Here is an 18,318-nt window from a genome sequence, read left to right as displayed (position 1 = left end):
CTTTCTTCTGCGTCTCCCTTTTTGACAGCCTTGTTGAGGCCTGTATTCAAACGCCTGCCTCCCTCCTCAAAGTGCTTTTCCTCTCTTCATTCCTCTTTCTGTCGCTCCACTTCTCCGCTCCACCTCTTTGAATTGGAGGAGGGGTAGTGGGCGGGAGTGTTTTTGTTTGTCTTTGATTTTTGAGATAGCCAAGAAATTGGGTACAAGCCCTTGATGTCGAGGAGTGAAGGGGGGACGAATGGACAACATGTTCTTTGTCACACATCCCAGTGGCCAGTTCCCTGGGTGTGTACTATGTGCGTTGCAAGGTGATCTAAGTGGGTGCAGGATCTGCGAAGCGTGAAGTGTAGGTTCTTTAGTCAGCACATTTGTGTATTATGTTACATGCGGAGCGGTTAAAGATCACTGCTATAGGACCTGCTACCTTTAACTTGCAGCCAGACAGAGAACATTTATCTGGGGCCGGCTGACACCACTGCCCACCGGAGGGGACACTGGACACCTCCGAACGATCAGACTTCACCTTAGTTAATCCTAAGAACATACACATTTACACACACACACACACACACACACAAATAGACACACACTGGGATCAGTTACTGAGCCCATCAGGAGACAACAGTCTCAGACAAAGAGATTCTGCTGTGGTGTTACGCCTCTAACTCGCGTCTTAGTCAAATCAAAACACTGATTCATCCTTTTATCTAGACAAAACTAAAGATGAGGAGTGTTTTCACTGCACATAAGTCACATTCCACATGTGGATGGATAGAGTTTTAAGATTAGGCAACAGTGATCTGCTGAATTGTGAAAGAAGGATGAGCTCATTTGGTGAATCTTCTATGTAGATGTATTTAGTTATTAGTGGATCCTTTTTCTATAAATATCAGTAGTTCAGAGTTGCTCAAAACTCCTTTGGTTGGAACATTTTTCCAAGTAAAGATGTGTGACCGTCTGTGTTTTGGGGTTCTGTGTGAATACCAACAGCTTCTAGAAATATCCCGTGGGCTAACCACGTCACTGTAAATGTGGACAGTCGGAAAGACAGCTGTCGCCACCGGCTCTCAGAATCAACGAAAACTGAAAAAGATAGATCCTATCACAGCTTTTGGCAGGACTGGTTCACAAATGGTCAATGTTCTTCTTTATCATTAATCATTTAACAGAAATTAAAAAAAAATGTTTAAGAGCTTTAACAAAAATATCTTCATAGTTTTAATGTCATTTTGAAATTACTGTAAATTAACTTAATCTGAACTTCATTATTATAAGCCCGTACATTTGTAGTCCTGTCCCTGGAGTGTAACTGAATCACATTTCTCACAATAACAGAGGGGAAATGTTTGGTTTGAATCCAGCAGCATTAGATCTTCCACTCTTTAAGATGTATCCCTGCCACTGAACAAACATTACTCCCACTTTGGTTTGTACTACAATTTCTATTTATCTGATTGCAGTTTATGCTGTAAATACATCCTGTACATAATCACTTTAACAAGTACCAAGCAGATGCTCTAATCTACGGCAGTTTACCCGGACCAATCATCTCTATCAGGGATACCTGACAGGGTTTGGAATAAAACTTTACAGTTATTGTATGGTCAGGCAGAGGACCGCTCTCTGTCAACACACCCCAAAATCATTAGAGTTGAGGTCTTACAGATTTAGGAGTTAGTTCTAAGGTGTTTTTGCTGCATGAGACTCCATGAGATGAGGGAGGGGGCAGGGGAATCTGAGATGTAATGGTCCCAGATGAATGACTGGATTAGCCTTAGGCAGGAATTAGCGTTCGCACCAGTTTACTGGACTTGATCAAGACACATCCTCTCAGACCATGGAAAACACGTAGAATATGTTTGTGTATCTACTCTTGCGTTGAGCCGTGTAATAAACATGTTGCTCTACTGATCTGTGCGTATTTTCCATCCACAGAGTCTCTCGATAAGTGGGAACGTCTGACTGTGGCTGATGCTCTGGAGCCTGTTCAGTTTGAGGATGGAGAGAAGATAGTGGTGCAGGGAGAACCTGGTGATGACTTCTTCATTATTACAGAGGTAAGGTCTGTCAAAAGGCCTGTGTGTGTGTGTGTGTGTGTGTGTGTGTGTGTGTGTGTGTGTGTGTGTGTGTGCGTGCACATGCGTGCACATGCGTGTGTGTGTGTGTGTGTGTTCGTGCATGTGTGTGTGAGAGAGAGAGAATCTAAGTCTTTTAGAAAAATGAGTACTCAGTAAAGTAAAGTAGTAATCAGCATGTGTGGTAACTTTCTTTGACTGTCCCATTTGCTGTGAGCTGTACGTGTTGGCATACAGAATGTGGCCCAACCTGTGTGTGTGTCATCAGGTGAGCACTCAGATTGATGTACATCTCGTCATGCAGAGACGTTGGTGGGCTCTTTGCTCAGGTTGGAACAGTTTATTGCCGCCAGCAGACAGACTAACTGGTGGTGTTCCCCTACCCCGGCCCACACAACGGCCCCCCTAACACTGCAGGCTTTGTGGAGTTGGGGCCCCTGGCGCAGCCTCATGAAGGGCCCCCTGCCTGTCATCCTAACACACTTTTGATTAACTCCATACTTACAGAGCTTTCACCAGGGTCAAGTCAGGAGGGCCCTGTCTAAAGGGGGTTGGGGCACAATCTGCCTCCTCCTCTCCCTTCTCATTCTTCTTTCCTAAAGGTTAGTCGCTCTGTCAGTTGCTCTGTCTATCTAATGTCCAACGATAGTCAGAGTGAGCAGTGCATTTCTTACAGTAAGCCAGGGGAGGATTTTATCAAAGGTGTTGAGTGATGTATCTCTCTGTTGGCTCGCTCTGGTTCTCTCTCTCCACCTGTGCCCCTCCAGCAACACTGCTCCTCTCCATCCTTCTTTCATTTATTCTTTCACTCTCCTAGTTAGACCTCTCTTTAAAGTTATACATTGCAGTCCTAAGTATTTGGAAAGTAATTTATTTCCTTGGTCTTGGTGCTAATTCAGCACATTTGGAAGTCAACAATTACTATATGTTCAAAGTTTTGACCTTCAGCTCTGGAGGATTCTTTTTTTCTTTTCTTTTTTTGTATTGAAAGAATTGCACAATACAGGTTACATATGTCAAACAATACTGTTCCCTTCAGTTTTCTTTTCTAATAAACAGGAACAAGATTACCCTCACCCACCCTTCTAACACCACTCTTGGCAGTTGGCAGTGCATTCATGCCACCACCCAAAAAAAAACATAAAAAATAAATAAATACAAAATACAAAATAAATATAAAATAAATTAAAAATAAATAATACTGAAAAATAAGAATACTAATAATACATAATGAAAAAAATATAAAGATAAATTGAAAAAATGAATGTACAGCTCTGGAGTTTTGATGGTGATGACATCCATGTTGGGTGAATGGTGAAGCACTGGCCCTTTTATACATTAACAGTAGTAAATCTAACTTAGCATGTGGTCTGTCCCTCCCTTCCTCAGTCTCTCTCTGTCTCTCGCGTTGCATGGCCTGACTTTCCCAGAGCTGGGTGGACTGTGGTGGAATGTGTGTTGCTGACTTTCACACGAGGTCAGGGGACCCAGCCTCCCGGGAGGGAGACGAGAGGGAGAGGAAGGATGAGTCAAAGAGGGCAGGGAGGGACATATAGGGAGCGAGAGGTTGGTTTGAAAAGGACCACAATTAAGGCGGGAGGGAAGGATTTTTGTCCTACAGTGAGATCAGTCTTGACACAACTTTCCTCACTCACCATCCTTTCTTTTTTGTCGTCATGTGCACACATTTTTTTTATTAAACCATGTTGAGATGTCAGTGCTTTGTTCATTCAAAACTCTTTCATTCTCACTCCCCGGCCTCCCTCTTTTTCTGTCTCTTCTCACTCTTTTGTTTTTTCTGCGGTTTTGGAGCATCAGCCAAAGACAAACCCCACAATTACTAATTGCATACTGGTGATGGGGAGGATTAACAAAAGGGAGGTATAGAGACATAACTTTCTTTGCTTGCTGGGAGAAATGGGGCCCTAATGAAAAGTGACATGTTTACATTTTTTTTCTCACACTGTACAAACAAGTCTTTAAAGAACTCCGGGGGCCACGAAGACTCAGCCTCACCTTCCCCTTTCCTCCATTTCCTCTTTTCTTCAGGACTTCTGCCCCGACTTACCCAACATGCACACTCTTTCTCCCTCATGCTCATAAACTTAAACCCAGCACCCTGTCATCCTTACTTTCACCACTGCCACCAAAAATGGTGCGGTTGAAAAGAGGGAGAAGGAGGGATAAGGAAAGGTGATTTCAATTTGACTTGTTGGTGTTACTGCTTAATCTTTAAATCACTGGTGTTAATGTCAAAGTTGAGTTACAAGTTTATTTTTAATTTTGAAGTGAAATTATACAGACTCATACATGCCTGTTAGCCTCTGGATGAAAACTAAGTAAAATCAGGTCAGGGCTCTTTGTCCTCTCTGCTATTTCATCCACTCTCATCTCTTCCTGTCATCAACAACAACCCACAAATCAATGTGTCACCTCATGTTTGTCCTTGACCCTACGCAAAAGTAATCACACTGAGGGGATCTAAAGGGTCCCTGTGGGTCATGCAGAAGAGATATCCTCTGTGGCTTGTCTACAATATATCACCTGTTACGTTATAGACTGAAGATCAATGCAGTTAGTGAATGAAGACATTTTTGAGTGCAAGCACACAGTCACGAGAACAAAGGTTAAGATAAATAGGGCTTAATTGGGTGAGACTTTTTTTTTTGAGTAATTTTCTCTTGTGAAAAAGCAGTAGCCCTTAGGCCTCTTTTTGTGTATGTTGATGTTTGAGTGAGAAGGTGCAGATGTTGCTGGTGCTGGGTGGCCTCAGGAACAGGCTACTCAAGATATCACCTTTCTTCCTCCATCTCTGCTTGTGCCTCTCTCTCTCTCTCTGTCTCTGTCTCATTCTCCCCTTCAGTGTGTGCCTGTTGTTGGACCAATGGTTGTTACTTCCTACATGGGAAACGCTACATTTTGACATGTCACCACGAGCCGACTCGCTACGCTCTGCGTGTGGTATGTGTGTTTAGGTATGCGTACAAGTGGGTGTGAATGTGCATTTTGGTTAAGGACTGTAGTGTTATCTGACTAGCAGTACCACACAGTAGTGATAGTGTAGTGCTTCTGTTTTTTTAAGTTGGTTCACATCGTTTTTTTTTTTCTTCTGCGACTTAATTCATTCATACTTTCTGTTGGTCTTCCCTTTCTCTCTGCCTTTGTTTCTCTGCTATCTTATGTTGTTTCCAGTCCTTCGCACCCTGTGTCTGGCAGCGTGGTGAGGAGGATATTCAATGTTTATAAAAGAAATATCTGTGTAGCAGAGCGCTGCCCTTGGGGTGGTAAAGTACGCGATGGTTATCTGGACCACACCGGGAGAGGCCTGGTCACGAATGAACTACTGTACTTGATGGTGCTGCACTGTCTCACTTTCTTTGTTTGGACATGAAGGGAAAGGAGAGGAATCAACTAGCTGTAAACACAGGCGCTCCGATGCCCCATCCCCTTACTCTCTCCCCCATTCACATCTCTATCTGTTCTATACCACTTTTGCACTCAAAACGCATGTTTGGTGCAGCCAGATGAAGTTAAATCAAAGTGTACGCACTTTCAAACGCAGTACACGTGAGATTAAGCTTGGGCGATGCTGCAGACAAAATTAAACATTTTACGGGATTTCCTTTCTTTAGTCACATTATGAATGACCTTCAATCAGCAATTATAGTTCTGAATTATCTGTCGAATGCCAAAAACAGACATGTGTGGGATCTCCATTAGTGGCACAAGCGTCTTATCTCGATGCGCTCCTAATATTTAAATAACAGTAGTAGATGGGAATATATATTGATAAGCATTTTCTTTTGCCAATTTTCTGGAAATTATCATTACATTTTGCTACCTGACTTGTGATATTAAAAAGAGTAGAATTTATTTGTATATAATTATTTTATTGTATACCTTATTAGATAAGGTATTAGGGAGAGAGAGATGGGGGTATGACCTACAACAAAGTTCCCAGTCAGATACAACCTGGGGACGATGCAATACCTGGTCAGCACTTTAACCCCTAGGCCACCAAGGCACCCTAATAAGAGTAGCATTTTGGGTGAACGCTGATTTATCCCATCTTCCCATATCCCATCCCGTCTTTGAATCAGTCCAATGGGGGTAAAAGTGTCCAGATTTGCCTGTTTCTCAATGTGACATAGACTGTATTTTCTGCAGTCTAGTAACCCTGTACTCATGCGGTGTTCACATTGTGGTTTAATGCCATCCTTTACGCAATGAAAAGCCTCTCTGGTCAGCACAACAGCATTTTAGTCCACCACAAAAGCAAACTGTGAAACACCAGCCTTTTCTCTGCTGCTGCTGCAGCAGCAAAGTAAAAGAATAAAGTTGATGTAGCTGCTAGAAACTTTCCCATAGTGGGAAACTTCCACAGGCCAGATTGAGGTGCAGTTTATTTTCCATACTACTACATATATTAAATGTCAATAAGGGTTAGAATGTGCTTGTTTAAAATTGGAAACCCAAAGCAGTAAATGGGAATAGCTTAGCCAAAACCCCAAAAAATAAAAATGAAAAGTTCAGGATGTCATCTACAACCAAGCATTTGTCTGTGAAAAGAAATTAAGTTTTGCAGGAAATAAATGTCACTTTTACAGAAGCAAAGAGAAGACATACACAATGGAACGTGTCCTTCAGTTCTTAACACTCTTAACAATCAGAGGCATTATCGCTGCCCTCCTCTCCACCCCACAGCTCAATTCATCTGGCTGTATATTGTGTGTGTGGGGATCAAGGCATTACGGGACAGTTTGGTCATCTCTTACACACGCTACTCCACAGTCACTCACTTGAACAGTATCCCCACTTCTCCACACGTCATTTCAAGCGTTAACTCTCTAAGTCACACACATATCCCTTTCACTGAAATACAGTCTCACCTTTGTGTCTGCAGTAAAGAGTTGGCAGTTTTGGGGTTCTCATTAAAGCTCATTATATTCAAATTTGGCATTATGAGCCTGGTCAGCAGAAGGAGCAGAGAGTGCAGAGAAGGATTAGAGACAGTGAGAGAGTGCTGGAACGGTCAAATCTGTTTTACCACACGGTCCAAGACAAGCTGGGAAGTTCCCCTGCTGATTTCTTACCTGCTACCAATTTACTGCTGAACTTGAGTACATGCAAATGTCTAGACATCGACATTAAAAACACATATTCTACCTCTAACTCTCTCTCTCTCTCTCTCTCCTTCTCTCTTTCTCTCTCTCTCTGAGACACATACACACATTCACATACACTCGTTTTTAAAGATAAATATTCAAACGTACTCATTCACACACATAGTTTGTCAACAGCTGCGACGTACACAGCATGATCTGTTATCATCTGTTGGGCAGAGTCAACGGAAATCAAATTTCCTGCGTTATCCTTCTTGTATGACTCACACCAGCGAGCGATGGTAATATGCGTGGCAAGGTCGAGTCAGTCCGTCCAGCAGACATCAGCTGTTGATTTTCTCACTGTATGTGTGTATGTGCATTTGCGTGCGGGTTTGTGCTTCATTCTGAATCCATCTGTGTCTGCTGTCGTTGCCTGGTTGGGTCTGTTTTCAGACTCAGTGGGTTAGCGACACGCTATCGGAGCATACAGTACCATGTTTTATGTGTGGGTCCATGAAAGTGTTTTAGGGTAATTTAGGAACACTTTATGGGAGTTGTGAGTTAATGCTAATAAAGGGAATTATGCAATGGTGAAACAGAGGAATCAGTTAATCCTTATACAGGTTTAGATGTTTGTATTTATTACACTAAGCAGGAAATAAAGCAGAACCAATTGGAATTTGTATCACACACCCCATTAATATCGGAGTATGTGTTGTTTTGTGTTTCTGCCCATAGGCATCCCACAAAACAGGTGTCCATCCCACAGGAAAATGGGCTAAATCCTGTGCACCTGTGTTCTTATGAAGCAAAGGAATTTCTTCTCGGTTTAATCCTCCTGGCAATTTTCAGCCTATTGCTTAATAACTCCTCCTTTTTCTTTCCCACCCCCTCCTTGCCTTTTCCATCTCTTCCCCTCTTCACCAACCCCTCCTCTTTTTATTCATCTCCCTCTCCTGTTCTTTTTCTTGTCTTTATTTTCTTTCCTCCAATTCTCCTACTTTTCTTTTTCTGTCTCCAGGGTATAGCCTCTGTTCTGCAGCGCAGGTCTGACAACGAGGAGTACGTGGAGGTTGGACGCCTCGGACCCTCTGACTACTTTGGTGAGTGCCTCTGGGCCGATGAAGCCTATTCCATTCCCAGTTTGTCATCACACACTAAGGGCTATGGGTCAAAACAATAACTATTTTTTCATATCCTGGATTCTGAAGGAAACTGCAAGTGATACAGTATGATGGGGAAAGGTGGAATTACGCTATAAAATGATGTTGGTCCGGAAGGAACAATTACTGTCATCATCAATTCATCGGCAGATTGTTTTCTTGATAAAGGGTTAATCAATTGGTCCATGTCACAATGTCAGAAAATAATTTAAAAAATGAATGCACGTCACAGTTTCCTAGAGCCCAAAATGTCATCATCAAAAGTCTTGTTCTGTCTAACAAGAGTACAAAAGATACCGGAGATATTCTGTTTACAATCATATGAGACAAAGAAAAGCAGAACATATTCACATTTAACAAGAGAGACCCCGCCATTTATATAATGTAATTTCCTCTTGACTAGTTGATCGACCAATATTTCATATCTAACCTAAACATAGTGTTCTTCCAAACATATCACATTACCGTCAATTTTTCAATGTGAGAGATTAGAATTTGAGTAAAAATGCTTGGAACAAAAGCAAATGAATAAACTGTGTAAGCATTAGAGGTTTAGTCTTTTTCTTCAGTACATCGCTTTCTTTTAGTATTTCCTCACAGCTTGTTCTTGCTGTTTTGGTTTGTCAGTTGTCAGTCTGCCGTGTGCCAAAAACAGATTACTGATGCTGAAACTGAATTCATTTTAAATGACAACAATAATTGTCATTTGTACACAAATGATACACATTAAGAGAAAACTATTGACGCCCTTCTCTCCCTTGTTCTCCTCCAGGTGAGATCGCCCTGCTGTTGAACCGTCCCAGGGCAGCCACCGTAGTCGCTCGGGGTCCACTCAAGTGCGTGAAGCTGGATAGGCCACGCTTTGAGCGTGTGCTGGGGCCGTGCTCAGAGATCCTCAAGAGGAACATCCAGAGATACAACAGCTTCATCTCCCTCACCGTGTGACATGTCAGCCCCTTCGGGGCCCCACCAGCAGGGGTGGGCAGCAGCATCAGAGTTTGGGTCCGTGGGTGGGAAGAGGTGAGGACGCGGAGTAAAGGACATGGGTTGTACAAACACAACTACGGGGCGCTTATTTTCTGCCCTTTTTCCCATTTTGCGCCTTTCTTTTCTTTTGATCTTGTGCACTTTTACTTGACCCGTGCTGTCACGTAGCTTTATGTCAAAACCAACATGCAGGAGTGTAGATATCAGTGAGAACAGAGACCAATCAACTCATTATACACTGTAAATGAGTCATACTTCTAGACTGACAAAGAATGGCGTTTTCACTTTCATGAATTTACAATGGATTAGGATGAATTCAGGAAATAAGAAGGAAGTAAAGTCATGTTTACGTACAACGGGTGGAAGTGTGTACACATTTCTTTTTTTGCTGGCTGTATGCTTCTCTTTTACTTCCGGGTGTGCGTGGTGCCATTTCTAGGACGAATCAGACCTGCACTACACAGACCTCTGTTCCCCTGAGATGTAGAGAAAAATTATAAAGTATTGGCTTTTTCATTTTTTGTGCTGCTTAAAGGAGAGTTACGGTCAATTCCAACACGAAGCTCTGTTGTTTTTTTGGAGGGCTGTCAGTAGAGAGAAAAATGACAAAAATCGGTGCTGTTTACACCGAGTTATCCTCCTGCTAGCGTTAGCACCTAACAGGCTCAAACAGGGCACGTTTTATTCTTGTTTTTAGCCTCTAAACATGTTCAAAATGTCATTAAAAGTGCCTACCCATGTGCAGTAATTCCTTCAGAGTGAACACAGTGAATCTGACTACTGTAGATGTACAAATAAATGCGTGAAAGTTGTGCTAATTCAGCTGTGTTTAGTTTTGGTGTTGATACTGCAAGGAGTGCTTCGGGACCGTCTACAAACTAAAATACAGAAAAGATAAACAAACTTATTTTCAAAAATAAGCATATGCTTTTTTTTTTTTAAGTAAGTGCTGTAGTACAACTAGCAGGAGACAAGTTATAATTGAGATAAGTTCGGAGACACTACGTTATTTAATCATTAAATTGATAGCCTACATATTTAGTTTGATCTCTTTTCTGTGTTGTAGTTTGTAGACGGCCCCTAAACTCTCTAACTGCCGTCTCAACACCGGAACTAAACACAGCTGAATTAGCACAACTTTCACGCATTTCTGTCACATCTACTGCAGGCAGATTCACTGTGTTCACTCGGAAGGAATCATTGCACTTTTAATGCCATTTTGAACATGTTTAGAGGCTAAAAACATGTTTAAAAATTGCCCTGTTTAAGCCCGCTGGGTGCTAACTCTAGCAGGAGGATAACACGGTGTAGGCAGCACCAATTGGTTTCATATGTCTCGATACTGACAGCACTTCAATTTATTTTAAAACAGAGCTGTTAAAATTGAACGGAATTCTCCTTTAAATGTGGTTTTATTGCTATTATCAGTCAGGGGGTTTGGTAAAGGCAGTGAAATGTTTAGTTAAGATTTTAATATCATGTACCAAAAGATTCCTCTCTGTCCAGTCCCAATAATCCCTGAAGTGGTTCAGTCAGATCTGTGAGCTGAGGATTCCAAAGCAGCAGTAGTGGTATCAATCCGGTCCACATGCACACAAACGTTCTGAAACCCACTGACATGAAACACACAACCATACTGTATATGCTGACACTGTCTCAGGACTATATGAATTATCAACACACACACACACACACACACACACACACACACACACACACACACACACACACACACGTCTTACCTGATGCTTGTTTTTAAGCTGATTTAGTTCTGTTAAATTGCTAGATGAAAGCTTTTGCACCACTTTAGAGTTTGTAACGTTTGGTAAATACAGAGGTTTGATTTAGCGATTTTTAAGACATGACTTGCTATAAATATATCAAATTAAGTCAAAAAATATACTTGTGTTGCTTTCCTTTGCTCTACTGTAAGCTGTCAAGTTGCACAACTGATGTTGTATAAAATGGGACCTTATCAAAAGAATCTTTCTATATTCTCTCTCTCCCTCTGTGTACGTCTTTCTTTCATCTATCAAACCATCTTAAGCAAATAAAGATAAGCGTCGGAAATTATCTTGATTTGAGTCATAATTTTCTCTTGATCAGTCCCTCTTTGTCCATGTATGAATGTGACTCTTTATCCCATTTTATCCCAAGTTCTGGCATCCTCTCCTTTTTTGACTGGACTTTTTTTGCTCTCTTTCCCTTTAACTCATCTCATGCCCACATGCTAAATACACTAAACGTTATATCTCAAATAATCTCTTTTGTCTTTCTCCAAAGTGCTCTTTCTTCAATCACACTTTTCACATTTCTTCACACAGGTACCTTCTCTCCATCACGGCCTCCCTTTGCCCTGTCTGGCTCCCTCCACTCTTCTCTGCTTTCCATCCTTCTCACATTAGGCCAAGTGTCAGTCATCCATCAGTCTGAGCTGTCAAAGCTCCTCCCAGCCAGTTTACACCACAGTGGACTAAAGCCTCTACAGCTTTGACACATTCCTCTTCATCTTAATGCCCACTAAATCAACCAAGGAATGCGCCCCCAACCCGCCAACATTGAGTTTAGTAGCCTCCTCCTCACAAGTATTGTGTTTCCACCTGCAAGGATTGGGGATATGATTTCCAGCACAAAATTGTGTCCACTCATGGCAGATCACCATGAATAACGTATCAGAAGTTTATTTTTATACACATTTATGTCACGCATGACTTGTTTTTCTCTCTCCTTTTGGACATACTTACTGGTACGTTGTCAGTTGTCACTTTGTTTCAGACTACGCTAACATTTCAACACTGATGACTCTAAAAGAAATTTAATAAGTAGTCTCCTTTGTCAATGTGCAGAACTTTAAATGTTTGAAGATGATACAGTTTACAGTTTTACATGGCTGGAAGTTCCACAAAAGCTAGTAAGTGGGATTGTTTGTTAAGTTAAACTACTATTTCCAAGGTAAAGAATGCCTTTACTTTTAGTCCAACAAAGACGTCATCATAACAAGCACTGAGTTCCAATGTAAACAGATCCATCTCCATGACAACTGAACGCCATCAGCAGATGGAGACTTTGGTTTGTGTGGATGTATTGACTCCATTCACTGAAAAAAACGAGTAGGTGGAGCTTGAGTTGGGATAGTTTTGTAAAACAACCACCATTTTTGTCTCTCCTAAAGAAAACTATTTTCATAACACTGGTTACATCAATATGTAAATTCAACCTGAGCTGACCTGGGCTTGTGTGTGTGTGTGTGTGTGTGTGTGTGTGTCTGCCTCTCCAGAGCACCTGATTAGGCAGGACCATTACTGGGCCGTCCTGGGTGGGCTGGCTGGGGATAAAACTTGGCACTGTTGCATGAGCAGTAAGATGAAGCCTTGATGCCATGGAACTGTGCTAACCAAACACACACACACACACACACACACACACACACACACACACTCTTTTACCACCTTTTAATTTAAGTATCTCAGTTCTGCGTTTGGGTCCTTTATGCCACAGTCCCATAATCCGTCATAGGGCTCCTGTGGTCCCTCTGTGCCTGAAACACAGATGCCAAAAATATTTTTCGCCAGCTAAGCTAACATCAGTTCAGGTAACTGCACTTTCCCATTGAAAGCAACATGATCACCAGGTTAGGAGAGGCTCAGCAGTCAACACTCCTAGACGGTCAACAAAAGCCAATTAAAAAGGACATTTTTAAGTTTTAATTCTAACTGACAAAATGGTTAAAGCTTCTTAATTTTCTTCACTTTTGCATGACGCACTGCAAACATGTTGCAAGGTATTTCTACAATACATACAATTTTGTTAAATGTTCAATCACTTTGTCACTGCAGATCACTTAGAGAGAAGAATCCAGAACAACACTGATAACGGTTATATATATAAAATCCTTTGGATTAGTATATATTTTGATTTCATTTGCCCTGGTAGAGATTGCTTACATGCCTCTAGGCTACACATTGTATTTTCTAGTTGTTGTTATGAGTGCAAACATATGTTTTTGTTTAGAGTCAGCTTGTTACTCATTAAATGATTTCAAGACTTTTTGCTGTACCTCTCTTTACTTCTGTTAAGCATAAAACAGAAGCGGCCCATGAGAGGAGCAAAGCAGCAGTAGCAGGGACTCTGTAGGATGAATGACCCTGACTGAACCATCACCACCTCTTCTACTCCCTCCACCCCTTTATTTTTGCTGCTGCAACTTGGCTCTACTACAGCTTCCAGATACTCCCACAGTGGAGTATGTTTGGTGCAAGACTCCTGTGTCAAAACAAACAAGAGGCCAGACTTGGTGAGTTGGCGGGGAGGAGTAGAAGGAGGAGACAGAAAGGATGCAGAGGATAAAGACACAGGCGGAGGAGGTGGTGAACACGCAGGAGGAGGAAGAGGAATGCAAAGAAATTCTTTGCCAGCTTCACTGACCTCTAATATGTTCTCATTTGTTTTTTAAGTTCACTCCTGAATGGTGTAAAGTCCACTTAGAACCACTAAGAGAGATTTGAAAGAAATTATCCCAGCATGGGAAAGTTTTGCCTTCTTATTTACAGGATGACTTCTTAAGTGCATCCCTCCACATTCCAAAGTTTTATATAAGGATCTCCAAAAAATTTACAAGATAAGATGGCTGGGAGTGATTTGGTCTGTTTGTGTGTGTGTGTGTGTGTGTGTGTGTGTGTGTGTGTGTGTGTTGGTGCATGCTTCCATGTATATTTGTTGCATCCCATAACCAGACATAGCCACCCATGATCCCGTGAGAGAATATTTTATTTGGTGCTGCATATTTAGATCTGGCACAGTGAGCCTAGCCCCTGGGCGTTTGACCCCCCCCCCCCCTCCCCCCCTCCTCTCTCTTTCTCCGGATTCTCTTTCTTTTGTTCCCTGTCCTCCTGTCCTGCATTCTGTATTCCCATAGTTGCCATCTCTGCTCCCTTCCATCCCTTTGTCTAGGGACATCCAGGCTAATTAAAAAGCCTGGTAACACCAGGTCACAACCTCCACTGATTCTCCCTGCCTTCTCGCTCCTCCATGATCCTTACACCTAGATGAAAAAGAAATCAACCCCCAACGGCCTGCGCTAATGACCAGAGGCTTTGATACACTTTTCTTGTCTAGATATCTTGGGTGTGGCGACCTGACTTTTCCATAGTTCAGCCTGACTGGGTCAAAGCTCTTGGTCCAGGGACATCTCATCTCTGCCGGGTCCCCAATTCTGCTGCTCTGATTCTCAGCTCTAATCGTGACCTTCTAGTGTCAAAGGTCCCCACCCAGGCCCGGTCACAGGTGATTGAGCAATAGTGAGGCTGATGGGATTGAAAGGTTAGGGATGAGAAGGGGGTGTTGAGCCGAGGTCAGGGGAGAAGGAGAGTCAAAAATTGGGTCAGGAGATCATCACAAGGTCCGGCTCAGTTAAACAGCAGCCCTCTATATGGTGACAACAAAATGACTTGGTGGCCAGTAATGGTTTCACTAGAACAAAACAAAAAACAGAGTACTAACTTAGCATTGCACTACTTTACCATGCCTGGACTCACAATCAGTGAACCGGAACCAGAAATACAGTGTTTTTTATGCCACACATTTTTCTTCCTTGTCAAAACCTGGTGCCCACAAAGCAACTCAACTGCCAACAGTTTGGTCAGAGAGGTGAGTTATGCTAGTACCGGCTAATGTAGCCTCCAACCACTAACCTTAAACACAGATGAGGAGCTACAAAGGTCTGCTATGCTCACTTCTTTCTAATCCCACATCCCCAAGATTTATTTTTTTTAAACATTTGATGCTGACTCAAGTGACTGCCTTGAGGAAATTTATCAGATTGTGTGCAGCTCCCTTTGGAGTCACAAAATGCTTTATACAACTTTCTTATTAATTGCAGTTATACTCCCCAACATCTGAAAACAGACTTTGATGTGTCAAATCGACACAGTTCTCCTTTTTTTAAGGCAGACATCTTTATAGTAAAAGTAACAGACATGAGCCAATTGAAATGATGGTTCCACTCCCTTCCACTGTCTTTAAAGGGACACGTCCTTTGCTATTTGTCCACCGCCTGACACAGCTGATTGCCTCAAAGAAAAGAAAGGAGAAAGAGAGCAAGCTTGAAGTGAACGAGGGGATTAGATACCATCTGTTTGTTTTTCTGCTTTTCTTTCCCAAGCTTGTTATCGTTCCTCATTTCCTGCTGGACGACAAGTAAATAATTCATATGTATACATGTACCAACACTGAGCCCAGGCCTCCCTGACTCGCCTCTCTATTGGCCCCAGTTTTAAAGCTATTCCCAGCAAACAGAGCCTTGGTGACTAGCCTTTAAACAACGTGTAGAACAAACAAACAAGAGACTGAAATGTTAATATTCTGCATGCTCAAGGGGAAAATAATGGGTCAGTAGCATTTTTCTGAGTGAGATATTCCATCATGCACATGACTCTGCAATTCCCTGCCCACATTGATCCCGACCCAGCACAATCCATCTCTTCATTTCGACTCTGACTTCACTCCCTGGGGAGGCCGCTCAGCAATTGTCTCAATTGTTCCTTTTTTTTCCAATTCCTCCTACTCTCTGAGGAATCATTAGGGTTTCGAGTGCAGATCATAAAAGTAGTCGAACTCTTTCTAATAACATTAGGAAGATGAAGGAATGCAATGAGTGAAAATTCCCCGTTGGACTGTTTAGGAAATGATTTCCGATAATGTTAATAAATCTTTGGCTTTGAGACATTTTTGATTTGTTCCAGACTCTTAAAGCCTCTCACGTTTCAAAATCAATTGGCAGCTTTTGAGATTAGATGCTTCAATTTGGAGAGGATGTATCAACATTCTTCAATATCTGGATAAGATTGGGCATCTTCCCCAGGAATTACCAATTTGTTGGGATCTATTAGACGTGAGTGCTTCACTAAGTCTACATCCCTCACATCCCAGAGGATTCAACTCATCCCCCAAACCATAGCCATTCGCTGCAGGTGTGCAAAGTCACAAGGCAAAGGCTGTCAAGTATCTCCTGATTTCCAGGCCACCCTAGACATCCAGAATCCTCCAGCACCTCCTGAAGGACCCCCAAATCCTTTCAATGTCCCAGCTGTACCCTGAACAATGCCCGTGGGCTGAGGCAGTGGCTTGGGAGCAGAGTCCACAGGGGTGACCCAGCTCTCCCTAAACCCTGCAGGAATGTGTGGATTTGAATGAGTGCTGTAACCAGAGAGGACTCTCCTATCTTTAAGCCCATAATGGAGCCACTTCCTGTTGATAATCAGTTTGTTGTGATCTCCCTCTGCCATGGGATTTTGACACTTCATCCTGAGTCCTTGGAGAGGAGGAGGAGAGGTGTTATTATGGTTCTGGTCTGTGTACCATAATGACAGTATGGGCTGGCTTCAAAAGCTTTGAGAGCCACATTTAGTTTTTCCAACCTCTGTGTATGCATATATGCACACACAGGTGCACGCATGCAAATGTCGCCCAATGTGTCATTTGTTGATAGACGGCATAGATTGCCTGACATCGAACAAGTATGGGGTTGGAAAGGGCATTTTCTCCTTTTATCTTGTTAACTTTCTACTCTTGACTGTCAAATAAAGACAATAATACCAGTAATAAAAGAATGATTGTCTTTCTAACTCCATCCTGCCTCCCCTCCTCTCTTTTATGGCCTCCAATAATAACAACAATAAAAGAGCTATAAACCTACTGTAATTATTTTTTTAAAGCAGCTACAGTGTGTCTTCCAGAGGAGCTAGCTGGGGGCTTGTTTGGTTAGGGGGCTCACATTAACAACTGTTAATCGTTACCCTGATGCGTGTGAAATAGCATCATGGTTTGCCCCATAAACCTAGGTGAGGCTTCTCTCCTGGAGGTTAAGTGCTTTGCTCAGTTAGGGGCGGTTGCTATAGGAATGGCACTGTGTTGAGGAAAATCTCAAACAGCATTCAGAGTCCCTGCTTTGGTACACCTCAAGCTGCATTAGGCCCTGCAGGCTGATGGTAAAAGCAACCAGGTGCACCAAGGTGGATTTTCTAACTGGTCGTAATCACCCTTTAATCCAGGAGTTTTCTTTTCATGGTATCTTTTACTCATCTTCTCACTCCCAGTTTCCATCCAGGTCTTTCCTCTTCATCTCCATCACAGATATCTGACGTCGCTCAAGTCAAGCAGAAAAATCTCCCCTTAATCCCCATGGTACAGAACCCTAACCCCCTCCCACATGCACATCACCCCCACCACCACGATCATCCCGGCTGCCACTAGTTCCCTCATCTCATGGTCGCTACTCGATGAGCAGGGCAGCCTATGGCTAGTGAAAGACAAGGGGAGAAGGAAGGGTAAATAACAAAGTGAAAGCCCCATCGGACATGCCAATTGGTGTAATTATGGGCTTATAGGCTCCTAATACATTTCTGAGGACAGCTTTGTGAACCCCCTTTGAGAGCTGAGCTTGTCTGTCACACCATAATGGCAACTTGTCATTGGGTTTTCCTATTTATGATATGTTTTATAATTAGTTTTCATTTGAGGCTCTCTCATGGACCCCACGTCTACAGAACTTCTTGACTCTTAATATTAGTTTCTTGCTATTTGTTTGAATAACTTTTCTCTCCTAATCAAAGCCATTTCTTTCCGCTTACCATTGATGCATAAGCCTATAAACTCTCATATGTTTATTTTGAGTATGTCCCTGTATATGTTTCATTCTTTAATGTCTTTTTTCAAGGCCAGATTCATGTAAGGCAATACCAGTCAGCTATTTTCCCATTGGCACCAACAGAAAGCGTAGATTTGTGCTACTATAATGTCTAGGCTCTACACGTAGACCTTGGATTTTCCTCCATCCCCTTGGGACCGAGACAGGGCAGCTCTGTCTCCCCCTGTCCTTTCCACATCGTCCTGTTCTGCCTTTGATGTCCCCCTGCCAAGAGTCTGATTTGTACGTTAGCTGTGTCCTTCCTTCCTTGCCTCCGAACTCACAGAACATGGGGACGCAGTGGG

At 42.5% G+C, this 18,318-nt stretch overlaps 1 protein-coding gene across 3 annotated transcripts in view; it reads left to right on the top strand.

Annotated features, from left to right (window-relative positions):
- prkar1b (protein kinase, cAMP-dependent, regulatory, type I, beta) overlaps positions 1 to 9,698 on the top strand; it is a 59,538-nt gene extending 49,840 nt beyond the window's left edge. For all 3 annotated transcript variants that reach the window (XM_034893522.1, XM_034893521.1, XM_034893523.1), the window contains 3 exons: positions 1,936 to 2,057; positions 8,202 to 8,283; positions 9,116 to 9,698. In XM_034893522.1, the coding sequence (XP_034749413.1) occupies positions 1,936 to 2,057; positions 8,202 to 8,283; positions 9,116 to 9,288 (377 nt within the window). In that variant the 3' untranslated portion in view covers positions 9,289 to 9,698. The remainder of the gene's footprint in view (positions 1 to 1,935; positions 2,058 to 8,201; positions 8,284 to 9,115) is intronic.
- The last annotated feature ends 8,620 nt before the right edge of the window (positions 9,699 to 18,318 follow it).

This window comes from Etheostoma cragini, chromosome 15 (assembly GCF_013103735.1).
Source record: "Etheostoma cragini isolate CJK2018 chromosome 15, CSU_Ecrag_1.0, whole genome shotgun sequence".
Classification (NCBI taxonomy): Eukaryota; Metazoa; Chordata; class Actinopteri; order Perciformes; family Percidae; genus Etheostoma; species Etheostoma cragini.
Note: the sequence above shows the minus strand (reverse complement) of the source record. Positions and strands in the feature narration are given on the sequence as shown.